The sequence below is a fragment of the Rhipicephalus sanguineus genome, chromosome 2 (genome assembly GCF_013339695.2).
Source record: "Rhipicephalus sanguineus isolate Rsan-2018 chromosome 2, BIME_Rsan_1.4, whole genome shotgun sequence".
Taxonomy (NCBI): Eukaryota; Metazoa; Arthropoda; class Arachnida; order Ixodida; family Ixodidae; genus Rhipicephalus; species Rhipicephalus sanguineus.
This window is the reverse complement of record NC_051177.1, coordinates 102510173-102522508: the sequence shown is the minus strand read 5'-3', so window position 1 is coordinate 102522508 and position 12336 is coordinate 102510173. Positions and strand designations below refer to the sequence as shown.

General features: G+C 49.3%; 1 protein-coding gene across 5 annotated transcripts; it reads left to right on the top strand.

Annotated features, from left to right (window-relative positions):
- The first annotated feature begins 371 nt into the window (after positions 1 to 371).
- On the top strand, positions 372 to 12175 carry LOC119383484 (UDP-N-acetylglucosamine--peptide N-acetylglucosaminyltransferase 110 kDa subunit). Of its 5 annotated transcripts, XM_037651638.2 has the most exons (11): positions 372 to 471; positions 1108 to 1170; positions 2357 to 2507; positions 3304 to 3547; positions 3632 to 3706; positions 5603 to 5719; positions 6392 to 6591; positions 8574 to 8790; positions 8877 to 10187; positions 10711 to 11285; positions 11865 to 12175. In XM_037651638.2, exons 2-11 carry the CDS (start codon positions 1143 to 1145, stop codon positions 12013 to 12015), a joined length of 3069 nt encoding a protein of 1022 aa, XP_037507566.1. In that variant the 5' UTR covers positions 372 to 471; positions 1108 to 1142; the 3' UTR covers positions 12016 to 12175. The 5 variants fall into 5 exon arrangements, with proteins under 5 accessions (XP_037507566.1, XP_037507568.1, XP_037507567.1 ...); XM_037651640.2 differs by lacking the exon at positions 1108 to 1170 and having other exon boundaries at positions 409 to 471; XM_037651639.2 differs by lacking the exon at positions 372 to 471 and having other exon boundaries at positions 967 to 1170; positions 3638 to 3706.
- Positions 12176 to 12336: the final 161 nt, after the last annotated feature.

Sequence of the window (12336 nt, the reverse complement as noted above, 5' to 3'; positions counted from 1 at the left end):
TGGTTATGATTATAAATTTAACTATTCCGACTCGTTTTTGATGCCTCTGAGAGTTGTGATTTGAAGCAGCCAGCGTCGTCGCTATCGTCGCTGTCGTGGCCTTCGAGATTTGCAATGCAACTGCACGACTTCTTTTATCTCAAGAAGTTCTTCGCTACGAAATACAAACCACAAAACCGTGACATCGTGTTTACAACTATTACGCCGCACGATCGTGCCTTGGTTTATTTATCAAAATCGGGCCACCATTCCGTCCCGCAACGCCGTGGTTTTCCATTCCTTCTTCCGTCAACACCGCTGACGTCATGAGCGGTGAGCGCATTTTTCTCGTTTTATTATTCCATCACGGGGATTTTAATATATATGTTGTTATTTAGGCCTGACGACACGGAGCTGACGGGGACGACGACGGTGCGCTGACTTGGCGTCCACACCGAAAATCTTCTCTTACGCTGTTCACAACACCGATCGGTAAGTGTTGTTGCTTTTGCTTTTATGCCGATGCCGTAGTGGGTCAGCTGCTGCGAGGCAGGTCATCGTCGCGTGCCTAGCTCGCGCTACAAATCACCGATCTAGCACGAGCGCTGCGTGCCTTCGAGCAACGTTAGGCTTACTTCCTGCGGGCCTGCTGGGCCGCTGCAGTCTTTTAGGGACGCCAGCACTGCGATCGGGGCCGCTTCCTTCCTTTGTGGCGATCTAAAGGTAGCTGATCGCGTTCGCGAATTTTGTCCGTCGCTTAGTGCTCGATCGTGTGCGTTGACGCTACCTTATGTTAATGGTGGTCGCTATCCGATTCTTGGAAACTAAGGATCAGCCACCGTGGGATCAGCCATTGAGAAGGGGGGGGGGGGTGCAGTTTCGTTCGCGATCAGCGTCTGATATTTTGCGCGGTTCTTGCCGTTGGTTTTGATTCGCAACCGCCGCGTTAATTGCCGAGCAGCTGGTTTTATGGCGTCCGCTAAGGTAAAGTAACGAAGGGTCGTGCCTTTTCTTTTTTTATTTTTTTTTTCGCCCCTCTTTCGTGACGTTGCATTGTGAGGCCTTGCTTTTTGTTGGCGTCGCACCAAATAACCTGGCTGCGGTTTCGCGTGCTGCTTCCTCTGATAGGACTGAAGTGGCACGAGGCGACCGGGGCCGGTGAGATGGCGACCACGGCTGCGGCATTCCAGAGTAAGCGCAGCTGTTCATTGTCCATATGTGCGTCACCCTTCCCGGAATAAAAGCTGTTACGCCATAGTTGAAGAGATGAAACGAAACATAGGAAAGGCAGTTGATAATGCCAGTCATCGGCGCTGCTTAACCGAGGCACTTGTCTTGCCAGCCATTGGCGATGCTTGCTTTTCTATGTTTTCTCCTAATGACCCGTAGTGCGCCACGTCGCCTCTTATCAGTCTTAGATGCGTCTTTTTTTTTTTTAATTCGTAACCCGTCACCCTCCTTCCCCTTGTATATTCGTGAAATTCTGCCTCTGCGCGATGAGCCTATATGATGTAACAGCCTCTTAATAATTTACGAAAATATTGTAAAACGAACTTACTTGCTGCATTTCGCTGTGGTTTAAGAAAGAAAATGTCTTACAGCCCAAAATATGGCTTTAGGATGATGCCTTTAGTAATTTTAGGAAACGTGGCGTTTTGACAGTAATCCTACTGCCATGTTCAGGAATATGGACGTTTTCTGTTTTTTTTTTTTTAATTCTCTGGCAGTCTCAACGAGCTTAGCCACAATATCTTTAATTCTTTTCCCTGTTAAATGAAAGTCAGGAACCTTACAACTGTAGCGGAAAGAAAAAAATAAATAAACTGCCATCTCTTGGAGCATGTGAGTAATATAACAGCTTTAACTACTGCTAGGTTTAGTGTGTGGAGGTTATACTTTATCATGATGTTCACCACCACATAATGACAATGTCATTTTACTTCTCATGCTGTGGCACCATCTGTGCATGAAAAACGAAATCAGATGCATGGTTAGTTAAATTGAGACATTTTGCCATGGGCATGCAAAGTGTGTGTAGACATGAACTCGTATGATGTTAAGTGATGAAAAAAACTTCGTGTGACTAGAATAATCATATAGCCCCCAATTGTATCTATTGTGCCTTTGGTGTCCCTTTGAAATTGTCAGCCCCGTTGATCAGTTAACCAGCCATTGAAGCATGTTATGTCTACCTCATTACGTTTCGGTGATCATCAGGTGACTATCGTCACATTTACAGATGCGTGCTTATTTAATTCCTAGCCTTGTTGTAAGCTTTTCTCCGTCACACTTACTTACACAGCCCAATCTGTCACAGCTTGCCTCAGCTGCCATATTGAAGCAGACGTGAGGAATTTCTGTGCACACTGTATTATAGGCCTGGCCGAGCTGGCTCACCGGGAATACCAAGCGGGAGACTATGAGAACGCCGAGCGCCACTGCATGCAACTGTGGCGACAGGATCCCTCAAACACTGGCGTGCTCTTGCTCCTGAGTTCTATACACTTCCAGTGCCGCCGACTGGACAAGTAAGTGTGCTACTCAGCCAGACTCCATTTTGTTATAACAGCAAACTGTTGCACAGCTACCTCTGGGTGTTGTGCTCTGTGTACAACTTCGAAGCTTGGACGACAACTTGCCATTCACTGCAGCGATTGTCGCAGCAAACCAAATTACATAATATGGAAAGGTGGGCTAGTTAGTTTGGCTGCATAGTGGAAAATTTGCGCACACCACACGAAGACACAACGAAAACTAGTAACAAAGACACAGCTGCGCTGGTCCTTGTGTACTTTTCTCGTTGCGCGTTCATGTGTTGTGGGCAAATTTTCCGCTATGCAGCCAAATTGCACGACAGTCATGGGCCAAATATAGTAGGACTGTCATCCAAGCCATAGTGATAGGACAGTTAGCCAATAATTATGTAAGCATGCCTTCCCACTCTTTGACAAAGAAATTGATTGCCCAGGGACTAGCATACACTGAATGTCCGCATACGACACTGTCTTGTATATTGGCATACATTATCTCGCGAAATGAATGCGCTGCAAATAGTGCTTTGTGTCCTGTCACCTCTTCCCTTGTGTTTTACACAGTGCGGAACTTCTACACACTTAAATAACCAGCGCCTCCAAATTGCCACTTTGGCACACTCTGTGGTTGTTTGTACAAATCAGGCATTATGTGATAGCCTGGTGTTTAGCATAAGCCCCTGTCGTTTGACCAAGTCAATCACTAACAGGGGCGTAGCCATGAAGGCGCAAAGCAAAACATGAAGCTTTCTGGATGAGGACGTCTCTGAACCGTGCTGTCATAAATGTGCAGGTCGGCCAACTTCTCAACACTGGCCATCAAGCAGAATCCTTTGCTGGCCGAGGCCTATTCAAACCTCGGCAACGTCTACAAGGAACGAGGCCAGCTGTCCGATGCATTGGAAAACTACCGGCATGCTGTGCGTCTGAAGCCAGACTTCATCGACGGCTACATCAACCTGGCGGCAGCTCTGGTCGCCGCTGGTGACATGGAGCAGGCAGTGCAAGCCTATGTGTCTGCACTTCAGTATAACCCAGTGAGTTGCGTTGCTTACCTCGCAAGGAAAGAAAACCTTGGGGCCAGTTTCTGACCAAGCATGCGCTTTCTTTCTGCCTTGCTGTTTCAGGATTTGTACTGCGTTCGCAGTGATCTGGGGAACTTGCTGAAAGCCTTAGGTAGACTAGACGAAGCCAAGGTAAGTCTACCACACTTGGTTGTCTGCCTGTGTTGTCCAGCTTCATAGCTTATTCTAGTTAGACTCGCATCAGCTTGCTAACAGGATAGTATGGATGGCTTCCTCTGCAGGAGGACTGCTACAGACTTGCCGTAGGGAAGTAACGCTCCCTCTCCTGCGGCGCAGCGTTTATTTCTTGTTTCACGTCTTGGTTACCGTTTAAGAATCGCTTGGTCTAGTCTTTTCTTCGGTGCCTTCGCAAGCGGCCGAATGTGGCCTATTGCGGAGACCATGGCATTCGAAGAAAGGAGCTACCATGCTTTGCCAGGCCTGCAATTGGTTTGGAAGGCTTTGCAGACTTCCTGGTCTTTTGTTCACCCCTCCCACCATTGCCTGGCAAAGTGTGGAGGTGCAGCCAGCATGGGCTCTGCACCACCGGGGCCCTAGGGGCGCCTCGGCAGCAGCAACAGTAGCGGCAGCGCGGCGCATTGCGGCAGCAGCGGCGGCGGCGACGCGCGTACCTGTCATCGGAGCAACCGACGACGGCGCCTTGCGTACCTTTTTCAGGAACAGCTGCCCTGCTGTACCGGATCGCCCTTTTGCTGCACTAGGCAGCAGCTGGCTAAGCAGTGGCAGCTGTGGAAACGCGCGACGGAGCATGGCAGCGCGACGCGCGTGCGGCAGAATAGCTGGAGAGGGAGCTTTACTTTTGGTGTTTTGTGTGTGTTCCTCCTGCAAGGGAAGGGCACCCAGCATGTGCAATCTGCTAGACTAATCATCTTTCTCTCTGCTTCTCGCACTTCTCTGCAAAAGTGCTTTTCCTGGCCTTTTTTGTGTTAAAGCTTTTTTGCAAAAGAGTGACGTGATTGCACGTGGTGAGCACCAGTGTGAGCTTAGGCAGGCCATGTTAGGTCACAGCTAGCGCAGCCACCCACCTGTCAGAAGTGAGGGGCCAGGGCCTTTTTGAAAGAACAATTGGTGCAAAGGAAAACAAAGGTGGAAGGGGAAGAGACGAGCTGAGGACGCACGCAACGTCCTCCTGCACGCCTCCTTCCGTTTTGCCCACGTTTTCATTTGCACTGTTGTTCTTTCTTTGCAGGTGGGTCAGCTAGCCCGTCGTTTCACAACCACAATTGTCAGAGCAGTGTCTTTGTGTGTGAGAAGCTGATCGTGCACCTAGCGAGCCATTCTTCCTGCTTGACTAGTGGATGAGGTGAGGGGCCTGGCTCATCCCAGGGCATGTGTCCTGCCAGCCAAGCACTGGGCGAGGGCCGACCGTTAGCGGGCGGCAGCGGGTGCCTTGCGCACCCGTTTCCCTCTCCTACCCCCCCACCCCTCGGTGGGAACTCTACTAATATGAACTTTTTTCTCTTTTCTTTCTAAGCGACACGTTTGGGGTGTAGCGTTCGTAGCTCTGCGAGCGGCCAAGCGGACACTGTAGAACCATGGGCGGATTGACAAGACTGCAGCGCCAGCCCTCTCTCCCGAGCATCCCTGCAGTGGTAATCCGGCAGCGTGCCCGGTCAGTCTGCCCTGACGCCGGGTTTGCCCCCCTTTCTTTGGCTTCTATGTGGTCCCCTCCGAAGATGGCTGAGCCCTGCATTGGGCACCTTGCTTCGCTGCCCAGTGTTGTTGCTGCAGTGGAAGTATGGTGCCCTTACTGCTGGCCTCGTCCCTCTTCACATCGCGCACACTGCGGCGGCAATAGCAGCATCACTATGCTCCCTCGTCCCATGCGGTGCATAGCGGCAGCGAGCGTGCGCGTCCCGCCCCCCAGCTCCTCCTCCCACCCTTTCTCCTCAGCGCGAGCGTGCTGCTGAGGTCGCAAAGCAGCACATGTGGCGCCTGAAACACCCGAGTGCTCTTTCCTTGCGCTGCTCTGTTAACATTGTGTTTGGGCTGTGGGTATTGCAACAGGCCTGCTACCTAAAGGCCATCGAGACTTGTCCAACATTTGCCGTGGCCTGGAGCAATCTAGGTTGCGTGTTCAATGCCCAAGGGGAGATATGGCTGGCCATTCATCATTTTGAAAAGGTGAGCATTTAGCGTTGCTGCTTGCTTGCAAAGATCAGCTATTGGAGTTAGTCTCACAATGGCTGTTGAATATTACATCATGGGCTGTGTTAAGGAATAAATGGTTCAGGAAACGAGTGTTGCGTATTTGGTGCTAGCATTGCCTAGTTGGCGGATGATTTTCTGTAAGCACCATTTGTGCCTGTGTGAGCTCAGCAAATGGAGTGCTGATACATAAAGGATGTTCAGACATGATCTGTAGGATTCTTTTACTTTGTTGGCATACACTGCAGCCTTACCTGCCGCACACGCTCTCTATGATTTCTGGAGCTCACTCTGCAAGTTGCGAATGCTAGTTTTATGCGAATATTCGAATGAGTGTTACAGTGTTTAATTTTTTTTTTGCTTCGATAAGAATATAATATTTCCATAATTTCTCCAAGAACGAATACACATTTTTCCACTTGTAAAGGTGGTTTCACTGCGGTGCGGAACTGCTACGTCGTGGAACCACCTCTCCAGGGGTGAATACGAACTACCGTCAAGCCACCTCTTCAGGGGTGAATTTGCACTACCGTGAAGCCACATTTGACGCACTCTTTAGTATTAGGAGCATTTCCTAATTAAAGCAAAAAAGTTACTGCTCTGTCATTTGGCGCGTTCTGATAACAAGCCTTGTGTTTGTTGCAACAGGCAGTGGCCTTAGACCCGAACTTCCTTGATGCCTACATCAACCTGGGTAATGTGCTGAAGGAAGCCCGCATTTTTGATCGAGCTGTGGCAGCCTACCTGCGGGCATTGAACCTCAGCCCCAACAATGCTGTGGTGCACGGAAATCTGGCTTGTGTTTACTATGAGCAAGGGCTCATCGACCTGGCTGTGGACACATACAGGTACATCGCGTTGCTGTGCATTTAGCTGCCTCGCTTGTATTTTTCTTCACAGAACTTCTCAGAAGGCCTGAAGCCATAAGTGGTGCTTGTCACAACGTCGCAAAACATGTCTTCAGCTTGAATAACTATAGCAGCTACCAAGGTTTCTGTCAGTAGCCCATGTAGTGTTGATGCACAAAGTGCTACGTGAATGTTTGAGGCATGCAAACAGCCTGTGAGATGACGGCTCTGGTATGTAGTGTTCATAAAAGTACCCTGTGGTCACAAATATCACATCAAAGCTCACCGTGCAGTTTCTCAAGGGCTGTGGCCACATTTTCAGGGTGACTGAATGCATACATGAATGTGTGGGCTCTTAAGAATGTTTCAGTTGTAACAAAATGTAGTGGAGCTTTCTGCAGGGTAATCACCTACATGCTAATATGAAACATCACAAATTTATAATCAAAGGTAACCAGTTCATATGTTCATTGGTTAACTAATATTTTTTCCTGAGCAAGAGGATGATGTTTGGTGCAGGCAGGCCTAGCCTTACAAGACTTTATGAATTTCTCCACACAAGCACTGCATTTCAACATACAGTAATCCTTCGTTATAAAGAAATCGCTTTACTCGAAATATCGCTTTATTCAAAATTTCTTCCGGTCCCGACCTGAACGCATACATATTAAGCCACGTTACTCGAAGCACACGAAGAGCTTGACCTGCTTAGAAAAAAGTGGTGAGCGGAGGCATCGCCGAGCGGCAGCGACGCTTTTGTGCTTGCAGCGTAAAATTAATGCCGCCGACATCTCACGCAGGCACAGAACAGGCCACAAAAGTACAAACCAACAACCGATGACCACCTAGTAACAGGTGCCAAGCGAGTGCCCAATGCTCCCAGTCACTGGTGGATTTTTCAGACTCCAAAAATTGACTTAATGGACATTTTGCACTTCGTGAATGTACCATGAAGGTTCCCATAGCACTAATACATTTTCGCGACCGATTTTTCGGATGAAAATATGCCCTAAAGTTCAATTTTCTAAATTGCTCGTTTTGAGCCACGCCGCTTGATCTTGAAAGCAGCCATGTTGAATTTTCCACTTGCTTGGTCAAGTTTGGCTTCCAGTGGCCAGTTGTGTTGCCTCCAAGATTAGGAACACGCACCATCTTCCAGTTTCGGAGGCCATGCCTGCTCTTCCTTGGCTGGCAAAATGTGACTTCTTTTTCGCTCAGCCTTATCGTCATCAATAATACGCCAGTTTTGCTTTTCCGGTTGTCATTCCGGACGTGGTCGTGTTGGTGGTGTGTCTGGTGTTTTTGAGCCGTCGTGCACGTCACATGTTCTCTGCTGTTGCATTTGCTCAGTGCTCGGCTACTGACCTGAAACACGCGGGTTCAATCGCGGCTGCAGCGAGTGCATTTCGATGGAGGTGAAATGCTGGAGACGTACTGTGCAATGTCGGTGCAGGTTAAAGAACCCTATACCGCATCTTTTAAATCCCACCAGCCAGACGAGATGTTACGTGCATCTTCTTGTGACTGGCGTCAAAATTTGTTTGCTTCGTGCCATAGAGCCACCAACTGTGCCGCCCGCAACGGTTGGTGGCAGCAATTGCCAACGTGCTGACGTTGCTGTAGACTGAATAACACAATCACATGGCGATTGGCCGTGTGATTGTGTTATACAGAATGTTTTTTTTCGCACCTGCATAAAGTTTTGCTTCACTAAATACATTGTGTTTTAACTTCGTCGTAGTTGTAGCGCAGTTAAAGGTCGACTGCTTTAGCTTTTCTCGAGTGGTCGCTTATATTGAAGTGCCACTTACAACAAATTTTCTTGCTGTCTCGCAGACTTTGTTTTAACGAGGGATTACTGTAGCTTCAGAAACCTAAAGTTTGTATTAGTCATGTCACTCAGTGCATGTATGCTTGCTCTTTTCCATTTTGACTCTAATTACGTTCAAGTCTCATACCTTCACAATGTTGTATTTGCCCAGGCGTGCCATCGACCTGCAGCCAAACTTTCCCGATGCGTACTGCAATCTTGCCAACGCACTTAAGGAAAAGAGCCAGGTGACGGAGGCAGAAGACTGCTACCAGACGGCCCTTCGTCTGTGCCCCACTCATGCTGACTCACTCAACAACCTTGCAAACATTAAGAGGGAACAAGGTTTCGTAGAGGAAGCCACTCGTCTCTACCTCAAGGCACTGGAGGTGATGCTCGTATTGACAGCTTCCTTTCTCAAAAGCTTGCGTGTTCTATGTGTCTACATTAGTAAAACCGTAATGCATGCATGCAGGTGTTCCCGGAGTTTGCGGCGGCCCATTCCAACCTGGCAAGTGTGCTGCAGCAGCAGGGAAAGCTGGCGGAGGCTCTGCTTCATTACCGCGAGGCTATTCGCATCTCTCCAACATTTGCCGACGCTTACTCAAACATGGGAAACACCCTCAAGGAAATGGGCGATGTTCAGGGCGCTCTTCAATGCTACTCTCGTGCAATCCAGATCAACCCTGCCTTTGCCGACGCCCACTCCAATCTCGCATCCATTCACAAGGATTCGGGCAACATCCCAGAGGCGATCGCCTCCTACCGCACTGCACTGAAGTTGAAACCAGAGTTCCCGGATGCCTATTGTAATTTGGCTCACTGCCTGCAGATTGTGTGCGACTGGACGGATTACGAGGGCCGCATGAAGAAGCTGGTCGCCATTGTCGCGGATCAACTCGAGAAGAACCGCCTCCCCTCTGTGCACCCACACCATTCCATGCTGTACCCACTGTCGCACGAGTTCCGCAAGGCCATCGCCGCTCGCCATGCCAACCTGTGCCTTGAGAAGATCCAGGTACTGCACAGGGCTCCATACCAGCATCCTCGGCAGCGGCAGGGAAGGCTCCGCATTGGCTATGTCAGCTCTGACTTCGGCAACCACCCCACGTCCCACCTCATGCAGAGTGTCCCGGGCTTCCACGACAAGACTCGTGTGGAGGTCTTCTGCTATGCTCTCAGTCCTGATGACGGCACAAGCTTTCGCTCCAAAATAGCCACCGAGGCTGAGCACTTTATAGACTTGTCACAGATACCTTGCAACGGGAAGGCGGCCGACCGCATACATGCCGACGGCATTCACATCCTGGTCAACATGAACGGCTACACCAAGGGCGCACGCAACGAGATCTTTGCACTCCGTCCGGCTCCCGTGCAGGCAATGTGGCTCGGCTACCCTGGCACCAGCGGAGCTCCCTTCATGGACTACCTGGTCACGGATCGCATCACCTCACCGCCGCACCTAACTAGTCAGTATTCCGAGAAGCTGGCCTACATGCCACACACCTTTTTCGTTGGCGACCACCGCAACATGTTCCCCCATCTTATGGAGCGTGCCATCATTGAATCTCGCGAGTCTCGGCTCAAGGGAAATGGCGAGGTGCCGGACAATGTGTCCATCGTGAATGCAACAGATTTGTCTCCCATTATCGACAAGGCAGAGGTGAAGAAGATCCGTGAAGTTGCTGCCGCCGAGCAGGGAGAACGTGTGGAAGTGGTCAAGACCGTCATTGAACTCCCAACCACAGTCCAGGCTATGATTAGTTCCGGCCAAGTGCAGGCTCAGGTGAGGATCATATGTCTTGTTCCTTTATATTCACTATGTCTCTGTGTTGTAATGCTGAGTTCGTGTCTTTGTAGTTGTGGCTAAGGACATTTCATGGTTCTGCAAGAGCTTCCACACTATTGTCTCTAATGAGGCGTCCCATCTCCATCCTTAGGCCATTTGAAATCTGTTGAATCTACAATACTACTGGCATATGCCAGTGTATCTCTGATCAACTTTGCAGAGTTTGCAGCAGTGAACACAAGTCATGGACCTTGCAGATATGCGAAATAAAAAAGCTAGATTCTTTTGAGCTGTTGTGCTGGCAGTAAAGTTTTGAGAATGCCATGAACTGCCAAACGAACAATTTTTTTTTTTTTTTTGAAGGAAAGCTGCCAGTTCAAAAGAATGAAAAATTAATGATGTTGCCCATGCACAAGATGGTTAGACAGTATTCTTCTGGCCACAGGCATATGTCTGCGTGAGCTCAGAGAGATAATGGCATTCATCTGCTCATAGTGTTGGGCATAACTAAACTTTGTAGGTGAATGGTGTGCTGGTGCACAACGGCCTGGCGAGCACCCAAGTGAACACACGGGCAGCTACCGGAGAGGAGGCTCCGCGGGCCATCTTGGTCACCTGCCGGCAGCAGTACGGCCTTCCCGAAGATGCAGTGGTGTACTGCAACTTCAACCAGCTGTACAAGTTGGACCCAGCCACGCTGCGCATGTGGGTGAACATCTTGCAGCGCGTGCCCAACAGCGTCCTCTGGCTGCTGCGTTTTCCCGCTGTGGGCGAGGCGCATGTGCAGGCCTGGGCACAGGCTGAGGGGCTCACACAGCCGGGTCGCATCATCTTCTCCAACGTGGCTGCCAAGGAGGAGCATGTGCGTCGAGGCCAACTGGCGGATGTGTGCCTCGACACGCCGCTCTGCAACGGCCACACGACGGGAATGGATGTGCTCTGGGCTGGCACACCTGTTGTCACATGGCCGGGGGAGACCCTGGCATCACGTGTGGCTGCCTCTCAGCTCCACTGCCTGGGAGTGCCCGAGCTGGTGGCGCGCTCTCGTCGAGAGTACCAAGACATCGCTGTACGGCTAGGGACCGATCGAGACTAGTAAGTTTTCATTTGCTGTTTAGCATAATGCAAAATGAAAACACTTAAGTTTACATTGACAAATTACTCTTGTCATCAGTAAGAGGTAAGAATAAAGGCCAGGCTTAATTTTTTTTAAATTACGGTCTTACACACAGTGCCAGTATGTGCTGCATCATCAACCTTACATACTTCACGACTTAAGTGATGTTCTCATCATCCTTTAGACTACGTGTCTTCTTGCTAAAAGAAATGTAACCAGGCAAATGTTCAGAATTCACAACATCTCGCCACAAGCTTGTGTGTATAGCAGTGCAAAACAGCATAGCCGCTCTACATTAGCCTCTCTCTCTCCCTTTTTTTTTTCTTTCTTTTTGAACTCGCTGCTGCAATAGGTGGTGCGGTGCCCGTTAAGTGGTAGTGCTGGACAACATGAACTTGGTCTTATTTAACCTTTTTACGTGCATTTAATAGGGGGATGGTGAGGTTAAGCTGTGTTGGGCTTAATGGCACCTGTGGTGCAAAAGGAAGTAGCTAACTGCATACTCCTCGCAGCTTTTATGCCTGCATCTATACTGAGAGCTATTGTTTCATTCACAGCCTCAAAGCCATTCGAGCGAAGGTGTGGGCTGCCCGTATGGAGAGTCCCCTGTTCAACGTGCGCACCTACACATCAAACTTGGAGAACCTGTTCCTCAAGATGTGGGCCAACTATGAAGAAAACAAGCCACTAGACCACATAATGGATTGAGAGCAAGCAGCATTTTGACACCAGAAGGCCACCAGCGCAACACACCGTACAGTGGCAACGTTGTGACCATCACTTCAGAGCATTGTAAATAAACATTGAGGGCAGGCTGCCTAGCAGACAAGTTATATTAATCTTGCTAGGCTTCAGTTGGAAATAAAAGTCGCTAAGAAGTTTCACATGTTTTATCAATTTACTTCGCTTTGGCAGTGGATTTTTAGAGGTAGAGCAACTACAGTAAAACCTCATTGATTTAAAGTCACTGCTGGGACTGTGAAAAATCTTTGAATTAAGTGGGTTTTCGAATCGACGTAACACATCAGA